The 19,396-nt window shown below is 47.8% G+C and overlaps 1 protein-coding gene across 2 annotated transcripts in view; it reads right to left on the bottom strand.

Annotated features, from left to right (window-relative positions):
- DNAAF9 (dynein axonemal assembly factor 9) overlaps nucleotides 1-19,118 on the bottom strand; it is a 92,170-nt gene extending 73,052 nt beyond the window's left edge. For both annotated transcript variants that reach the window (XM_073002138.2, XM_073002140.2), the window contains exons 1-2: nucleotides 18,886-19,118; nucleotides 1,392-1,471 (exon numbers count right to left, since the gene is read on the bottom strand). In XM_073002138.2, the coding sequence (XP_072858239.2) occupies nucleotides 1,392-1,471; nucleotides 18,886-18,989 (184 nt within the window). In that variant the 5' untranslated portion in view covers nucleotides 18,990-19,118. The remainder of the gene's footprint in view (nucleotides 1-1,391; nucleotides 1,472-18,885) is intronic.
- Between the last annotated feature and the right edge of the window lie 278 nt (nucleotides 19,119-19,396).

Here is a 19,396-nt window from a genome sequence, read left to right as displayed (position 1 = left end):
CAAACAAACAAACAAACAAACAAATAAATAAATAAGAAGGAATAGTTGCATACCAATCATTTCTACACATGGTGAAAGACAAGCTCAAATGCCACAGCATTCACCTCCTTTGGGAGCAAGGAATTAATTTAGTCGCCATCTAGCCTTCTGTCCACCCAACAGTATTTGTTCTCTGAATGGCTCCAAACTTTAGGAATCCAAACAATCTGTTCCTCTTACTTTGGATTAAGCTAACGGACACCAACTTCCCAGTAAGAACTCAAGACTAGGCCCCTTCTGCAGAGCTTAGATTTCACTTGGAAGAAAACCACATGTGGAGATCCGCATGAATCACTATGGGTAGACTGACCACATTAGGTCTTTGGGCCAGACAGAACGAGACAGCCGAGTCAGAGAGCTGGAAATTCAAAATTCGCTTTTTAACGTGTGTCTTGTTCTGTCTTCATCTATTCAGTTTTCACCCTACCCCCAGAGATTTTTCCATGACTCAGAGATGGATAATATCCTGTGACCACTATGGCAAGCAGATAGCTGTTCTTGAGAAACGGTGCAATTTTGCCCAACCAGTGAATCCATTTGATCCTTGTTATTTTCCTATCTAATTATCTTTATCCTTTGTGTGTGGACTGTCCTTGGACCCGGGTCACTATTTCTGTGCCAGCTTATATGCTGCATTTAACTTTACCAACCCAAAACACAGAAATGCAATAAGGAAGAAGTCTTCCGAAGCAACACACTTCAGAGGGAGAGAGAGAGAAAAAGAGGAATAAAAAGGAAAAAATAACGAGTCACACTCAACCCCCCCCCCCCACTGTACACTCAGGGTTACTCACAACAGTCCAGGAAGTCAGAACGGATTGCTTAAATTTTTGCAGTGCTGCTTCAATTATTTAGAGATAAATCTGCCAGAGGCAGCCAAAGACTCCAGCTGTATTGTTTAGCCTCCCGTGCCCAGAGACTCATTCTTTCCACATTAGAAGCACTCTCTCACCAATTAAAGACTGCTCCGTGCATGCAAGCTCCCAAAGTATGGATACGTGGTCCAGCAGAAGCACCTGACCAAACTTCAAAAACTTGGGGGACAGCTTAAGATCTACATTAAGGCCTATCTCTGCAGCTACGTCTTCTAAACCTGGCTAATTGCTTTTGGTTGTGATGATGAGAGACGCCTGAAGCATCCTGGATGGCTAACAGAATACATCCAAGAAATGTGGCCGTTCCAGGAAAAAATCATAAGCATGTAGTAATGAATGAGTTACATGTGCGGACTCCTCGAGTGTTTCACACACAAAAGAAACTTCTGAAACTTCACTAGTTCAGAAGCTTAGTTTGCACACTGCAAAAAACAAACAAAAGCTCTCAATGTATTATTAATAACTAAAAGCATTTACCCAAAATGCACAGGATTCCATCTGGTTGAGATTTGCTGCTTTGAGTCAGAATGCTCTGAATTTGTCGGAGGCGGCTACAACTGAAAAGAGAGAGGAAAAACAATTAGAGATGGTGTTTAAGAAAAACCCGGCCGGGGAGAGGCTCAGAGCAACAGGCTGTCATCTGGAAATAAACAGTTAGCTGCAGAAGTTGGCTTCTCTCCTTTGATCAGCATCTGCACCCAGTCAGGTTGTCTTTGCGTTTTCAACAACAAGGGTTTCCTGCTAGAACCATTTTCATCACGCCCATCAAGTTGGCCAAATCCCCTTTCCACCTTTTCTCATGCTGGAAATCGGAGCGCCCTCTCTACCAACTCATGGGAACCGGGAACCTGGATTACAGATGCAACGTGGGCAGTGTAGCTGCTACCAAAGCACCACCTTGCCATTCGCAAGGTCACCAAACCATGTTTGCGCACAACATCTCAACATGCTGAGCCCGCAGAAGGAAGCTATGGTCATGCTATGGTCATGCCATGCTCGCAGGGGGCGGCCGGGGGTGGTGGTGGAAGAGAATGACTGAGTGCTGGCCTTCCCCTTAGAGCCCTCCAAGAAGATTTTTTGATCCAAGAACGGAGCTGCTACACATTCCCTTTGGGCAGAAGAGAGCAGGATGTCAACCAGCTGACCGGGCAGGCGTGACTTCATTCTTAAAGCAAGCCAGGCGGCCAAGCAGGCAGGACTAGACAGGCAAGAACCCGCTCGAGCTGGCCTTTGCTCAGAACACCAATACAGTATCTTCAAAAATTAAAAAGTTCACCTGCAGACTTAGAACATCTATCTAGTTCAATAAAAGTTTTCCATTTCCTCCTTTCTCTCCCCCCTCTCAGCTTTTTTTTAGTATGAACGAAATCCTTCTCAAATGAATTTTCTAGCAGATTCTTTTCTCTTTTCTAGAATTACTCTTTGCTGTTTAAAAATTCACGGAGGTAAGAAATGCCCGTTTCCCTGAAAATAAGAACTAGTATGGGTTTTTTCCAGGATGCTCGTCACATAAGCCCTATCCCCCAAATAACCCCCAATTAAGTGAAACCCCACCTCACCCTTGTGCAGCAACCAGAAGAAGACAGGACTGCATTGGAATAAATGTAGATTGTTGTACATGGAAAAAATAAAACATCTCCTGGAAATAAGCCATACAGTAATGTGTTTTTTTTGGAGCAAGAATTAATATAAGACCCTGTCTTATTTTCCGGGAAACACCGTATATTATGTTAGGGTGGAGATCCTCCACCACAAGAGGCCAAACCGGCTCCCTACCAGATACTTTCATGCAGGGTTTTCCCCATTGTAAAAGGTGTGGGGGGAATGTCTCTCCAAGGACTCAAGTTACTCTCTACAAGTTACTTAAGCTCCCATAACTTGGTATGAACTTCTGGGTGCCTGAAAGTGGCTTCCCATCCTTGGTCTAACTGGTTCTAACACGAAAGGTAACCACACAGTTAAGACACAGCTGGAATAACACAATAAATAAACAAATCATTAGCAATATATTTATTATGGCAAGTCCTCTCTGATAGTCTTGGAGCCTGCAGTTGTGATACTTTGCTTTTACAACATGCTGGGAGGAGCAGGGAAAGCAAAGTGTGCTGCTTATATACCACCCCACGGTGCCTAAAACATTCTCTGGCTGGTTTGGAATTTAATTATGCAGACTACGCATTAAACCCCCACTGCCATCAGTAAGCCGGGTCCTCAGTTTACCAACCTCAGAAGGATGGAAGGCTGAGTCAACCCCGAGCTGGTCACCCGAGGCCATCGGGATGAAACTCTGGTTGTGAGCAGAGTCTTGACTTCAGTACTGTAGTTTAAACCTTGCACCACGAGGCTCATTAGGGTAGAAGAACAGAATTTGGGGGGGGGGGGGGGGAAAGAACTGGACAGTTCTCTCTGAATTGCATGGTGCTTTCCCGATTATCCCATCATCCTGGATTCCTATGTCTACACTGGCTCGGGCATGTTGTGAGAATGGCTGACGGTCAGATTCCAAAGGATCTCCTGGATGGTGAATGAGTGCAGGTAAATCGCCCCAGAAGGAGAGCACAGCTGCCATACAAGGAGATCTGCAAGCGGGATCTGAAAGCCTTAGGAATGGAGCTCAACAGATGGGAAACCTTGACCTCTGAGCGATCAGCCTGGAGGCAGGCGTTGCATCATGGCCTCTCCCAATTTGAAGAGACCCTTGTCCAGCAGGCCGAGGCAAAGAGGCAGTCCCAAAAGCAGCAAAATCAGGGAGCTAGACGGGGTACAGATTGTATCTGTCTTCATTGTGGAAAGGATTGTCACTCTCGAATTGGCCTTCTCAGCCACACTAGACGCTGTTCAAAGTCCTCCAGACAGAGCATGTTACCCTAGTCTCTCGAGAGTGAAGGATGCCTAGACACATCTTGGATTCCTATGTATTCGTGGTCCCATCCTTGTTATGGAAACCTAAGAATAAGAACGGCATAAGAAAGGGGTCTTGGGGGGCAAAGTAGTTCTTAGGGCTTTATTTATTTATTTGAAACATTTTTATCCCTCTTTTTTCCTTGAAAAGGACCCAAGGTGGTTTACAACAATGAAAGACCACATTTCAAGTTGAAAACTATGAGCCTACAGCAGTGGTCAGCATAATTAAAAGGCAATATTTAAAACTACCAACCACGAATAAGAAGGCATCTTGCAGCAAGTTCTAGAGCAGGCCACACTTTTCTGGAGAGCGCAAGTGCATAGTATGGGGTACTCTTTGATCCCACTAAGTCACGAGTAAATGACATGGCCTTGGCAGTTTGGCTGGTGTACCTACCTATGACATTCTGGGTTGGGGCAGACTGGCCCTAGTGGTTCAGGCTAATGTCCTGACTGGACTACTGTCATGCAATGCACACTGGACTGCCCTTGAAGGCAACTCAGAAGCTTCGAGTTGTGCAGAAGGCAGCTATGAGAGGGCTAAGGGGCGCACGCTGGACGGGCTCTCGTGATATGGATCCCGAGGGAACGGAACTGCTTGCCCATCTGCCTTTAGGCCAAATACAAGGAGCTGCCTTTGACTTTCTAAAGCCCTACAAAGTTTGGGGTGCAAACACCCGAAGGGGGGACTCACTCTTGCTACATCAGAATGCACATCAAAGGTCACAGACATCCTATGGTCTGGCTTTTCTAATTCCAGTATCCCATTCGCCCTCCGGTCTACAGACCCTCAATGTAGCAGCAGGATAATTCCGCATAACTGCATTGTGAATGAATTTATCGGGTTCACGAAGAGAGGGAGAGGCACGACGGCAGCGTAAATGCGAAAGCCCCAATCCCATTCCCCAACGTCTCATTATCTGAGAAGCATAGACCAAGAAACCTTTTTCTCTGTCTCATTTTAGTAGAATCCAGAGTTACCCATTCAAGCTGAGCGTCAAAACATTAAAATGTGCTCTTCGTACGGCACTAAAGGTGAACTGTGGATTTCCATGCCACAAGAAGGAGCCAAGCTGCCGACTTGGGACTGCTATAAATTCGTGCAGGCTAGAAGCCGTCAAGATGGCTCCTGTTCAGAAGGGACCCATATCAGCTCTTGTACTGGTGGTTGAACGCTCCTGTCCCGGACGGCAGAGGATGTGCTTCCCCCCCCCCCCCCCCCGCTTCAGGCTTCCCGGAGGCATCTAGCTGGCCACTGTGGGAAGGAAGGAAGTACTGCGCTAGACAGACAGACAGACAGACAGACAGACAGACAGACAATGAGAACCGGACCAATTCTCCTTCTGCTTGGACAGCATTGCTTCCACCTTCCCAACACCGCGGCTCCATCCTTATTTTGGAGAGAAACTTCAAACACCCTTTTCTTCACATTCACTAACCCAACAATGAAGGCAGGTCACCTCAGTTCCCACTCAACCCTTTTCTGTTTCAGAAAAACCAGGAACGGGTACAGGCAACAACCATCCTAGCTGTATCTGGTTATCTGTTACTTTCCCCCGGTTTGGTTTCCTACCTTGTGCCTTTTTATTTTCTTTTTAAAGCTTTAAGGCATTATTCTAGACAACTCTTTCTTCTTTGAGCAGAGAGTCATATTCATCTTACCACGATAGGTTAAATGCATTAAAGCATAGAGTGGTCCTGACCCGACCAGATAGGCGGGATATAATTTAAATAAATAAATAAAAATTAATATTTCCTTTTAAAAAGACAAGAGGAAGGTTTGGATTGACAAGCGCCCAGCAGTGGTAAAAAAATTAAAAACGCCCATCTCTATGGGCCCAAGTTCCAACCCTAACCTCTAACGCAACTGCTCCGATATAAATATACAACACGTGATACCAGGTTTAGCTCTGCAATCTATTTCAATTTATCTGCAACACCGTTGTGTTGTAAAAGGGCTCATATGCAAACAAGCAATAAAACTATTACAATAGACTTCTCATTCAAGTCACATTCATCTTCCAGGAACAGAAAAAGGTGTGTTTTTTTGTTTGTTTGTTTGTTTGGCTGTAACTGCCTCCTACCATGGCTTTTGAAATGCAGGGCTTCATGAGATAGAGAGGGCAAACATTATGGGAGGGCCGAGAGGGCGTGCAAACCCATTCAAAGCTATGCAAACTGAGTTCAGAGGTCTTCTGAATTGTGGCTGTTATCTCAGTTTGCAGTATCTAATCATCGGATCAGTGTGTACACAAGTTGGTACTATTCTGCGGTCTTCAAAGCAGAAGCCTGATTAAGCTGAGTTATTAGGCCCTTGACGACAAAGTGCCCAAACCAGAAAGTTACAAAACCAGGCTCGACACTTCCCTGGGAGAGGCTTACAACCAATGCTCTGCTATTATGGTTAAAGGCTGTCGCTTCAGGGTGGATTTGATTCAAATCACCATTTTAAATAAATTTCAAAAGAGAAAGGAATTTTCTTTGATAATGTACATTTTTATTAAAACTTTTTTTATTTAAATCAATTTGATTTTTTTAAAAAATCACTGATTTTTATCCATCCTCCGTAGTGTCATTATCCAGGTTGCAGGGCAGCACGTCTGGACCACTACATGGTTTGAAAAGTGTGCAGGGCTGTACTCCCAATGGCAACACCTCTCCTTTACTTCCTTGACTCCCACAGATGGCTGCTGCTGGAAACTGGTAGCTGCAAGAAAAGGAATATGAAGCCCCGAGAGCCTTACTGGGTGTCACGAGAGTCAAAACTTCTGGCCCTTGGGGGGCTCTTATTTCCAGGAAGCACTCAGAGTCTCAGCAATGGAGGTGTCCATGAGAGGGCAGGACACCTTTTTTTTTTCTGCCATACTTATTCCAGAAGCAAAAGGGAAAAATATGGACCACCTGGCCAAAGATGTCTTTCCTGCAAAAGACAAACCGCTTCTCAGGCTCCTCTTCGGTAGGTAGGTAGGTAGGTAGGTAGGTAGGTAGGTAGGTAGGTAGGTAGGCAGGCAGGCAGGCAGGCAGGCAGGCAGGCAGGCAGGCAGGCAGGCAGGCAGGCAGGCAGGCAGGCAGGCAGGGCTTCGGATTATTTTGATGTTTCGTCATTAAGTCATGTCGGACTCTTTGTGACCCCATGGACCAGAGCACACCAGGCCCTCCTATCCTCCACTGCCTCCCGGAGTTGGGTCAAAGTCATGTTGGTTGCTTCGATGACATTGTCCAGCCATCTCGTCCTCTGCCGTCCCCTTCTCCTCTTGCCTTCACACTTTCCCAACATCAGGGTCTTTTCCAGGGAGGCTTCTCTTCTCATGAGATGGCCAACATATTGGAGCCTCCGCTTCAGGATCTGTCCTTCCAGTGAGCCCTCAGGGTTGATTTCCTTCAGAATGGAGAGGTTTGTTCTCCTTGCAGTCCAGGGGACTCTCAAGAGTCTCCTCCAGCACCACAATTCAAAAGCATCAGCTCTTTGGCGGTTAGCTTTCTTTATGTTCCTGCTCTCACTTCCATACATCGCTACTGGAAAAACCATAGCTTTGACTATGCGGACCTTTGTCGGCAAGGTGATTTTTCTGCTTTTTAAGATGCTGTCTAGGTTTGTCATTGCTTTCCTCCCAAGAACCAGGCGTCTTTTAATTTTGTGGCTGCTATCACCATATGCAGTGATCATGGAACCCAAGAAAGTAAAATCTGTCACTGCCTCCATATCTTCCCCTTCTATTTGCCAGTGCTGAAAGATGAGTGCCATGTAGCCCAAAGCGCTGTCAGATCTACTAAGTTCAATTTGGACCACCACCCCCACTTCAGACCTGCCTGTTTCTGAGTAGCAGTTGGGGTGGTTGATGTATTCTTTGGGGCAAGATCTTAACAAGTGCTTTGGAGAACATATCAAATCTGTTCTGCTGTGTTTGAAACTAGTCTTCACTGAACTCAACCCTTTCAATGAATGTTTTATGTTCTGCACAGTGTGATATGTTTTACTTGATATTTTAGTTAAACTTGATTTTACTTGTCATTCATTTATTTTTGTGTGATGATTGGGAAGCCATCCCTATGCACTACCTTTCTAGTGAGTTGGGGATGTAACGGATAAATATAGACCATGCAATCCAGCTTGCTCACCCTCTTCCCTTATTTCACCACCACCTGCAAGAGCAAAATAAGATTCAGAAAACCAGGATGCCTTCCTTCCAAACAGAAGCAGCATCGAATGGACAGGCTGGACTTCTGGGAAGGGGCTTCTTGACCTGTCTCTCTGTGGGGCAAGGGGGCTGCTCTCTACATAAGGGTGTGAAGTCACCGGCACGACTCTTCCTGTTTATTGAAAAAAGGAACATCCTGCAGGAAGCCGGATGTGACAAACCCAGACCTACTGGGACCTGCCACACAGTTACACTAAGCTGCCACCAACCATTCCCTTTAATAAGTCACACAGACCAGGGATGGATTTTTAAACAATAAAAAGAATAAAGTTTATTTAAATACACACAAGGAAAAATAAACAATCAGGTGAATAGGATAAAGTAACGTGGCTTATTCTCACTCATACAAGCATACAGTTTGGTTCACCCAGAACCCTTAACTTGAAGCACAGACCCTGAACCTATCAGTTCTGGCTAACCAACAGACACCTGAACCTATCAGGTTGGTACTCTGACACACAGTAGTACCCTGTCTGACACACAGACTCCCACAACAGCTTCTTCTTCCCAGCTGCTGCTTCGTCACATCCCAGTGTCTCTCTGCATCACTCAGCATCTCATATTTATACAGTACAGCCCCTCCTCCTGATGTCCCGCCTTCCACTCCCCATAGGATGGAACTTTCCCTCCAAACCCATGACAGACAGGTAACATCAGTGCTGTATGTAACACCTCCCCTCTTTATAAGTTGTTTTGTAGGGGGAAAGCTAACGTGCTTTTCACCAAAAAACAACCTGGGTAAAATACACAACAACAGTTATACATACCATATTATACTTACTTATACTTACATTCTAAGTTAACCATAGCAAATAGGCATTTAAACATTTACCATATACATTACATCAATTTACCTTTATTCATACAAACCAAATTCAAAACCAGGTACATTTTACTTTTTGTCATCATTATATACACATAGTCCATGTTTCTTTCGCCGTCTTCATTCTTCAGGTCTTCTTGATAAGGCGTCAGCAACACAGTTCACTGACCCTCTGACCACCTTCACTTCAAAGTCATAGTCCTGTAGGTTTAAAGCCCACCTCATAAGTTTGCTATTGTGGGTTTTCATTGTCTTTAACCATTGCAATGGTGAATGGTCAGTACACAGAATAAAATGTCTTCCCCAGATGTAAGGCTTGGCCTTCTGGATCGCGCAGACTATGGCCAAACACTCCTTCTCCACGGTTGCCAAATGTCTCTCACCTTTTTGAAGTTTCCTACTCAGGTAGGACACTGGATGTTGGTCACCATTCTCATCCTCCTGGCCCAGAACTGCTCCTACCCCGCTGTTAGACGCATCTGTGTAGATGATGAACTCCCGGTCGAAGTCTGGAGCACGCAGGACTGGATAGTTGATTAACGCCTCCTTCAACCTCTGGAACGCCGCCTCACAGTCGCTGGTCCACGGGATGCGGTCATCAGCCTTCTTCCTCGTCAGATCGGTCAGCGGAGCCGCAATCTCGCTAAACCTCGGGATGAACTTTCTGTAGTAGCCCACCAACCCAAGAAATGATTTGACCTTTTTCTTGGTGTTGGGTCTAGGCCAATCACGAACAGCTTCTATTTTGGCCTCCAGGGGTTTTATCATTCCTCCCCCTACCATGTGACCCAAGTATTTTATTTCTGGGCTACCCAGCTGACACTTGCTGGCCTTTACTGTTAGCCCTGCTGCACTTAACCTCTGCAGCACTAACTCCAGGTGTATCAGGTGATCTTCCCAGGTATTACTGAAGATCCCTATGTCGTCAATGTAGGCCACTGTAAAGTCACTGAGCCCTGCCAAGGTCTGGTCCATCAGCCTTTGGAATGTGGCTGGTGCATTTCTGAGACCAAAGCTCAGGACTCGAAACTCATAGAGACCAAAAGGGCTGCAAAAGGCAGTCTTTTCTTGATCCCTGGGATCAATTCTTAATTGCCAATATCCCTTTACCAGGTCCAATGATGAGATGAACCGACAACCCCCTATGGTTTCAATCAGGTTGTCTAGCCTGGGCATTGGGTAGGCATCAGGAGTGGTTACACGGTTTAATTTCCTGTAATCGACACAAAACCTAATGCTCCCATCAGGCTTGTCCACAAGGACTATCGGAGAGGACCAAGGACTAGAAGAGGGGACGATTATGTTCTCCCTAAGCATCTCGTCCAGCTCCTTCCGCACCTTGTCCCTATAGGGTCCCGTTACTCGGTATGGGGATACTGCCTGCGGGGGTGCATCCCCTGTGTGGATCCGATGCATCACTCCCTTCACTATCCCCGGCTTGTTGGAAAACACCTGTTGATATTTACTAAGCAGCATTTTTAGTTCTTGCTGCTGGTCTTGGGTGAGTGCAGGACTGATCTTTACCTCCTCTGGGTTGTATTTTACTTCCCCTCTACCCTCCCAGAATGGTAATTCAGCTTCCTCACTCTCAGCTGCTTTTATCGCGAATAAAACCCTCTGTTCCCCTCTGTAGTAGGGTTTTAGGGCATTCACATGAACCACCCTCCTTGCTTGGTTCTTCTCCTGCTCTATTAGGTAGTTCAGGTCTGACATCTTGGAAATGACCCTATATGGTCCTGCCCATTTGAGCTGCAGTTTATTCTCTCTGCAGGGCCTAAGCCAAAGCACCTCCTCCCCTGGGTCAAAGTGCCTCTCTCTAGCTTTGTGGTCATACCAAGTTTTCTGTCTGACCTTCTGAGCTTGCAGGTTTTCTGCTGCCAGCTCTAGATTTCTCTTTAGGTCATTCATCAAGGTGTCTATGTATGTCACAACGTCTTGTGGGTCATCCTGGGTGATCTGCTCCCAATTTTGTTTGATCAAATCAAGGGGCCCTTTCACCCCTAAGTGTGCAGCAAACATGTCAGAGTGACCCCTTTGTAAGATCATGGGGCGATACTTTTCAGGTACCACCAGCTGACTTCTGATCCCATCTCCCCCTTTTGAGATATTCCTCAGGGTCTCTCTATATAAAATCCCCTTTTTCTCCAGAAATCTCACTGGGGTTTCAGGTGTTAGCTGGGCGTCAGTCACCTGTTCAAAACACTTTTGGAGAGTGGCGTCTGCCTTTTGCTCCTGTCCAAATCTGCTGTCTGTGGTTAAGGTTTCCACCACAGCTTCTGAACTCCCCTCTGCTTCCGTCTCTGGCTCATCATTACCCCCCTGAACTGTCCCTGTAGTGGCTTGTGAGCGTGTAATCACTAGCACCCGTTTCACATGTTCAGCCAGGTCATTTCCCACGAGCACGGCTGCTGGCAGAGTCGATGAAATCGCTAGCCGCCAATCTCCCCTCCAGCCTTGAAAGTTGACAGGTACCTCTGCTACTGGCAGAGAGATTACCTGCCCCTCAATCCCTGCCACCTTCATGCTCTCATTTGGGATTATAAACTCCCTAGGAATAATATCTGGATGGCACAGGGTTACCTGGGAACAAGTGTCCCGCAGCCCCCTATACTGACGGTCAAGTATTCCTACGTCCACCCCAGCTGTCTCAAACAATTGAGAATCTGTTTTCACCAGCAAGCAGCGCTTTACCTCCATAAGAGGACCATTTTCCTCAGCCTGATCAGCAGAGATAGCTGTTTCAGACTGAGTAGCCATGGCAACAGGCTCCCTCAGTGACACTGAGCCTTGCTCTTTCTGGACACAGAACACAGCTTTTGGCTTGGTCCCACTAGCATTCTGAGGCACCATTCCTTTTAGCTGCTTTAATTTCTCACACTCTGAGATTAGATGACCCTTTCCCTGACAGAAATAACATTTTCTGGTGTATTTTGATTCTCTCTCATCTTGTTTTGGTTTTCCCTCCAAAATCTGAGGTCTTAGTTTCATGTCTGAGGGCTTCCCTTCACCATGGGCCCCTCCCCCTTGCTGGCTTTTCCCTGGTCCCTGAGAGTACTTGCTGTAGGTTTCTTTGGGTTTACCTACAGATTTCCCCTCACCCAAGGGCTTTCTTATTTGGGAAATAAAATCTGCGATCTCTGCGGCTTCTGCCACAGACCTCGGTTTCCTTTCCCTCACCTGGAATTTCAATTCCCCATGCAGGACTGAATAGAACTGTTCCAGCGCTATCAAGTCTTTAAGCTGCTCATAGGTCTCTGTTCCCTCCTGCGATAGCCATTTCTCAAGCAGCCTCACCAATTGGGCCCCCACTTGGGTAAAAGTCTGTTCTGGTTTTTTTGTGAGGGACCTGAATCTTTGTCTCAGCTGCTCTGCATTTATCCCATGTCTGGCAAACACCAGTTTTTTAAACTCTGCAAAATCTTTCATCAGTTCCTCAGGCATCTCGGCATAAACCTCAGCCAGGCTACCACTGATTAAAGATCGCATGATGGTCATCTTCTCAGTTTCCCTCACTGAGAAGTCCACAAACGCTCTTTCCACTAAGGAAAAGAACACCTCAGGACAATCTCCCTTGTGGTACACAGGGAATTTCTTCAGGTCAGCTTTAGACAGTTGGCCTCCCTCAGAATCCCTATTATTATTATTGTTCTGGTTCATCATTTCCAGTTTTCTTAATTCAAACGCCATTCTCTCTCTCTCCAATCTTTCCTCCCTCTCCATTCTCTCTCTCTCTAATTCAAATTGCCGCTGTTTCTCTCTTTCCCTTTCCTCCATTTCCCTCACCCTCAGTTCATGCTGTTGGGCTAGGAGCAATTTTCTAAGTTCGGGGTTCTGCTCTCCTGTGCTGTCACCTTGCACTGAGCCAAATTCATCCTCAGAACCTTGGTCAATCTGGGGGTCTTTCACTTCACTCATGTCTGCTACTTGGCTTCGAGTCAAGGGCATAATCCCCCCTCAGAACAGGCTGCTTTAAAAAGTCAAGCCTCAAAATAAAACGACCACTTTTTTCCTCTTGCCTCAGAACCAGCTTTCCCTAGAGATTGCTGCTGTTCTTCAGCACTAAACTTGCAACAGTATCGAGTCAGAGCCTACCCCCCTCTGCTGGGCCTCTCAGCTGGCAAGCTAGCTCGCTGTTGCTACGCAGTTTTGCCTCAGCTTTTTCCCGCCAAAACTAGGCTGCCTCAGAGCACCTTAATCTAAGTCTCCCCAGTTGGCACGTTCTTCTACTAGCGCACCTCCCCGTGAGGTACACCTAGAAGATTACCTACGCGCCTCAGACTGTCCCTGACTAGACCCCCCTTGCTCTGGGCACACTTGCCAAGGCTTTGCTGGACCGCTGGACAACTGGACCAGTCGTATCCCACACGCTGGACACCAATCAATGTGACAAACCCAGACCTACTGGGACCTGCCACACAGTTACACTAAGCTGCCACCAACCATTCCCTTTAATAAGTCACACAGACCAGGGATGGATTTTTAAACAATAAAAAGAATAAGGTTTATTTAAATACACACAAGGAAAAATAAACAATCAGGTGAATAGGATAAAGTAACGTGGCTTATTCTCACTCATACAAGCATACAGTTTGGTTCACCCAGAACCCTTAACTTGAAGCACAGACCCTGAACCTATCAGTTCTGGCTAACCAACAGACACCTGAACCTATCAGGTTGGTACTCTGACACACAGTAGTACCCTGTCTGACACACAGACTCCCACAACAGCTTCTTCTTCCCAGCTGCTGCTTCGTCACATCCCAGTGTCTCTCTGCATCACTCAGCATCTCATATTTATACAGTACAGCCCCTCCTCCTGATGTCCCGCCTTCCACTCCCCATAGGATGGAACTTTCCCTCCAAACCCATGACAGACAGGTAACATCAGTGCTGTATGTAACACCGGACACAATAGATGTCGTTGTGGGGGATGGCCAGCCAAGCAGAAGTGGGGCAGCCTGGACCGCACAGGGGTTTGGTGTTTTGGGATGGAGAGGCCTGCCCATTGGGGTTTGGGGCTACATCGCAAACCAAAGATAGTTTGAAGGGGGGAGAGAAAGCAAGCAAGAATGGGGAAAGTACCCAAAATGCATGAGGGTGGAAATTTATAGAAAGCGATCTCCTCACTAGCCCCTCCTGCATCATCCACGCCTTCTTAGCCTTACCAGGAAGGAAGGGGCAACAGCTACGTCGCAAGGGCTGGCTCCTGCTGGCACCAGGGGATGTTTGCACGAGAGGAAAGGCTGGCCATCAAGGAGCACCACCCAGTCGCAGGCAGTTTGAGGGGGAGTGGAAGAGGGGAAAATACCAAGGACAGAAGAGACCTACTGTTCAGAGAGAAGTGCTGGATAGCTCGGGGGTTTAGGCATCTGGCTGTGGAGCCATAGGTTGGGAGTTTGAATCCCCCCCCCCAGGCCTTCCTGACAGGGGCTGGGCTTCATGAGAGTCCCTTCCAACTCTGCGGTTCTAAGAGGAAGAGGATGATGAGAGCCCAGCACAGTGCCAGAAGTAAGGCAGATAAAGAAGGGATGGGAATGGGAAGTGCCGACTGACGTAACTCTGCAGAAACATGCTTGACGTTTCTGCTCCATTCGATCATGCCTAGAAGACACCAAGTCACAGCTGGCGCACATTAAAAGCATCTATGTTGTGGGTGGCGCTGACTTTCCTAAGTGGAGTTACGAGCAGCCTGGGAGGTAGCCAGCTTGGAGACGACAAGATTCAGGGCTCCAAAAGGATTCCTCGAAGCAGAAGGAAATAGCAATGAAATAGAAAAGGAAGTCCCATGTAACTGAGGAAACTGCAGCAAAACAGCCAAACTTCACGTATGCACAGATTCTACGCTGCCCGTAAGGGATCGAGAAAAAGAGCTTGGAATGAAGCTGAACAGCTCAACCAGAAAATCTTGCCCAAGATACAGCCCCTGTACAGAAGGCTGAATTCCACATCCAGGGATGATCGGGGAGGATTTCTATGACATGTCATATTTTTTCCCCCGCAGCCTTTGTTTGAACTTATAAGTGGTTGTGGACATGTTCAGCAGACATCTGGTGAGAAAAGTCCACATGACTCATAAACATGTTCATACTCGCTTGTGGGCTCATGCAGAGCTTGTAGAGGAAGTGTGAAATTTGATAGAAATCCTCGCTCCAATTAGCAATAAGGCCGAAAAAAGAACCTGCTGCCAATAACATCACACCTTTTTTTTTAAAGTGCAGGAGACAGCCACACTTGAAACCATCTCGCACTTCTGTGCAGTTCTGGCTGCCAAATCTCAACAAAGACCATGCTAAACCATGGGCAAAAGGATTAGAGGGCTTTGACAACTCTGCTCCAAGGAAAGGTTACACCATTTAAGGGGTCTTCATTTGAAGAGATTAGACATTCAACTAAATAATACTTTGTCTGATCCATCAAACTTCTCTCCAGTTCTCCTGTTGCTCAAGCCAATGAGCCAAGCTACATACAGACTTTAGTGTCCAGAGGAGGGTGATTAAAATGGTTAAAGGTCTGGAAGCCATGTCCTACGAAGAGCGGCTTAGGGAGTTGGGAATGTTTAGCTTTACAAAAAGAAGGTTAAGAGGGAACATGATAGGCATGTTTAAATATCTGAAAGGATGTCAGGTTGAAGAAGGGACAGGTTTGTTTTCCAGGGCTCCAGAGATTAGGACACGGAGCAATGGTTTCAAACTACAGGAAGAGATTCCACCTGAATCTCAGAAAGAACTTGCTGACAGTCGGAGCTGCAGAGGAAGAGGCTGCCTTGGAGTGTGGTGGAGTCTCCTTCTTTGGAGGTTTTTAAGCAGAGGCTGGATGGCCGTCTGTCGGGAGCGCTCTGATAGATGTTCCTGCATGGCAGGGGGTTGGATTCGATGGCCCCTGTGGTCTCTTCCAACTCTACGACTCTATGACTTGTGCCACAAAAGATTTGGGCAAAATTATTGTCAATTGCCCAAAGGGTAAATACGGTATCACCAGGACTAACACCAGAACAGCAGTAATATAAGAGCATTAATGTTAGAACCACACCAATGTTCTCTCTCATGCTAAATGTCTCTCTTGTGCTGGGTCTTTTCTGATCCCCCCTTCTTCAAGAGCCACTAAACAGGAAACATAAAAACACACACTTTGTGGGAATTGTGCATTCAGCAGGTTTGCTGGGGATGTTATTTAAGGAACCCTGAAAATGCCTCCCCCCCTTCCTTTGGTATACAGCCAAGGCTTTTAGCAGATTTTCAGCTTTCAAGTGCCCTGGATCAGCCTTCTTGTTCTGAGTAGTTCAGACAGCCCCAAGAAAGGATGTTTCCCCCCCTCTTAGAGCAGAAGAAGGACACATACCTACACACACACTTTGTGCACACTGGTTGCATCCGTCAGTTGATGAGGATCATTGGGCAACCTGGGAAACACACTGTCAGCAACAAATCAACTGCCAGTTATTCCACTCTTGCTCTTTTTGAATTCAAAAGCACTGTTAAGCTAAGCAGGGAAAAGGGGGAAAGGAGAATGGAAAACCAAGGAGAGCTGGAAGGAGAATAAAAAGAGACAACCTTTTAAGGGGAGGCAGTACACATGCTGGCAAACGCTGTACAAAGCTGTAAGAGCACAGATGTTTTCTGCAAATGAAATTCCCAAGGTAGGTAGCTCTGAAACAGCAGCTCAGTCATCACCAAGGTCATTCATTCCCACAAGCTAGTAAGCTTCACAAGCTTATTATAATCAAGTCATTCATTTTATTTTTAAAATCAAGAAAACATGCCAAAAAGACCAAATTCTAAATTCTGAATTTTTCTTTAAAATATTATTATTATTATTATCCAGGAAGATCTGCTAACAGGCTTTTTTTCTTTTTCTGTGCACAGCTGTAACACACAGGCTGGCAGCAAATTCCTTCCCCCCACCCCCCGAAACTCCACTTGTGACTAATTTAATTTGCCACTGCACAAGGAAAAGGAATGTAACCTTCAGACAGTCAGCCATGTAAATACACTGCAAACAGAAAGACCACTATTCTTCATGCCTGCCTTGGAGGGCTTAAGAGGCATGCGCACGCATGCACCACCACACACCCGTTATGAATAAGCATCTCGTTCCCCTGTTTTGTGCGTCTGCTGCAGAGAAGAAAGCTGACGACAAATGCAGGAGACTTAAATTGACTGATTTCCTCCCCCCTTCTTTTTGCACATTCTCAGGACCTAAAGCTTTAGTGCGTTCCGAGACTTATATTTATGTCATTCTCTTTAAGGGAGTGAAATGCATTGTCTTACATGTACAGGTTCTCAACCTCGTCTCTTTAGAAGAATTAAAGAATTTTGCCTATTTAAGGTACAATAGCTTTTAGCACAGTCTCCCCACTGGCTCCCGGCTGATCAATCCAGCACTAGAAAAACAGATGCCCCTTCTTAAACCATGTCTGTTCTCCCCTGGGTCTTTGCCCATACTGTACAGACCAACCCCACCCTAAAGTACATCTATATGATGTTTACCTCTCCCAAGCAATCGCTAAGACTGTACCTTCCCCAATGGCTACAAGCCAAAACCCATCTTACACAAGCCACCTCTTTTTCTGAGCCTTCATGGGTTCAACACGCCCTCAAATCTCTAATGCCGTAACGAAAGAGACTTCCTCGTCTTCCATGGTCATCTCTCCAAAAAGCTTCACCGGGTGGATGGAGAATTCTGAGGCCTAAGCCAGCCATTTCTAGGAACTCAAGAGACAGTGCATTGCATTTCGTACGTCAAAAGCAGCCTTTCGCTCTCTTTCCACGGATCCATTCGTAACAGGCCACCCGTGTCACACCTCTTCCATCTTCAGAACGGCACCCGCCCATCTTGGTTCAGGGTCCAGATTAAATGGGTTTAATCTTAACTAAGTCTTTGTCTGGGTTCCGACTCAAGCTGTTGTCTGACACGGGCCGTGATCTGTTAGGTTAACAGGCCATGAAAGAAGGCAGGGACCCCCAGGGTGTCCCAAAGAAGAGATCGTTTGCAACACAGAGACCTCCCTAAGAGAATGCGAGGGATGGGCTTTCGAGTAGACCTATTCAACCTCTGGAGCAGCGCAAGATGTTGGGCGTTTGGCCTTCAACCCTAGGCTGGAATCAACTGGACTTGCTGGAAATTATGCTGGCGGAAGAAGTGGGGCGCGGGCGGGCGGGCGGAGGCCATTTTGCCAAACATGTTGTGACACAGCTGTTTCTCCGGTATTTTAAAGTAAACCATTGCATTTTTGGAACAAAGGAAGAGAGAAAGATGCAATGAGACCAGAGGAGTCCCATAGAAATGCAGTATATAAAACAACAAACACACATAACCCCATCACGCCACCTCTTCATGTCCTCTCTGGCTGCATTATTAGCAATCCATCAACCCCTTCCTTATGGGATCCGGAGTTCTTGCACCCCAGTCTCCTCTGCTTCCGACTCCACAGGCCTTTTCCTGCACATCTGCTCCAGCCTCTCCCTACAACCAGCTAGACTTTCACACACACACCCCAAAAAAACCCCAACTTCCCTGCACGGGGGGGGGGGAAGCCTCCCTGGATAAGATGAGGGGAGGAACAGACCTCGACTTGATTCACCCCCATCGCCTTTTGTGTGTGTGTGTTTGTATATGACACCACATCCTATCTCCCTGCCCCCCCAAACTCCCTGCAGCCATGCGTACATGCATGCATGCTCCCCCTCCCCACCTTCCTTCCCCCCCTGCATCAAGGCACCCCCCTTTCACAGTCTCAACCCCACTAGACCTCACTGCCCTCCACCCAGAGCCCTCCTTTCGGGAGACAACCCCCCCAAAAAGGAGCCCCCTTTACCCAAAGCCACCCCCGGCTCCCCCCGCGCTCCCTGCCCCCTCCTTCCCCCCCCGGGCACCCCTTTCCCCCAGGCCAGCCTTCCCCCACCCATGGCACCCCCTGCCCCTCCCTCGCCCCCCCGATGAACACACCCCCTCCCCCCCTTGGCAAGTGACTTCTCTTCCTGCCTCCCCCTCCCCCTCTCCTCTCGACCCCCTCCCTTCACACACACACACCCCTCTTCTTCCTCACCTGACGCTGGGCTGGGCCCCTCCCCGGGCCTTGGGGCGCCCCCTTCGGGCCGGGGGCGGGGGCGGCGGCAGCAGCAGGGGGGTCCGCGAGGGGAGCAGCGCCATGGTCTCCCTCACGGCCGGCCGACTGACTGACTGACTGAAGGGCTGCCCCGGCGGCACCGGACGGGGGAAGGGGGACAGGGGCGGGCCGTACCACCCGCCTTGCAGCTGGAGAGGGGGCGCGACGGCAAAGGGCCTCCCTGCCCACGGCCAGGCCCGTTCCCAGCTGCTTCCCGACGACGCCCGCCTCCTCGTCCTCTCCTCTTCCTCCCCCTCCCCCTCCCCCCCACGCAGCGGCCTCGCGCTCTTCGCCGCCTCCAACGGGCGCCCCCCCCTCCCCGGACAGTCGCGATGGTACGGCCCGAGGGGGGGGACCAGCTGTTTCGCGGAGAAGGCAGAGGGCTGAGGGAACCGGAGCCGCCCAGTGGCAACCGCTGCCGAGCAACGCGCGCGCCCCGCCCCCTAGCAAC

Source organism: Pogona vitticeps, chromosome 5, assembly GCF_051106095.1.
Source record: "Pogona vitticeps strain Pit_001003342236 chromosome 5, PviZW2.1, whole genome shotgun sequence".
Lineage (NCBI taxonomy): Eukaryota > Metazoa > Chordata > Lepidosauria > Squamata > Agamidae > Pogona > Pogona vitticeps.
Note: the sequence above shows the minus strand (reverse complement) of the source record. Positions and strands in the feature narration are given on the sequence as shown.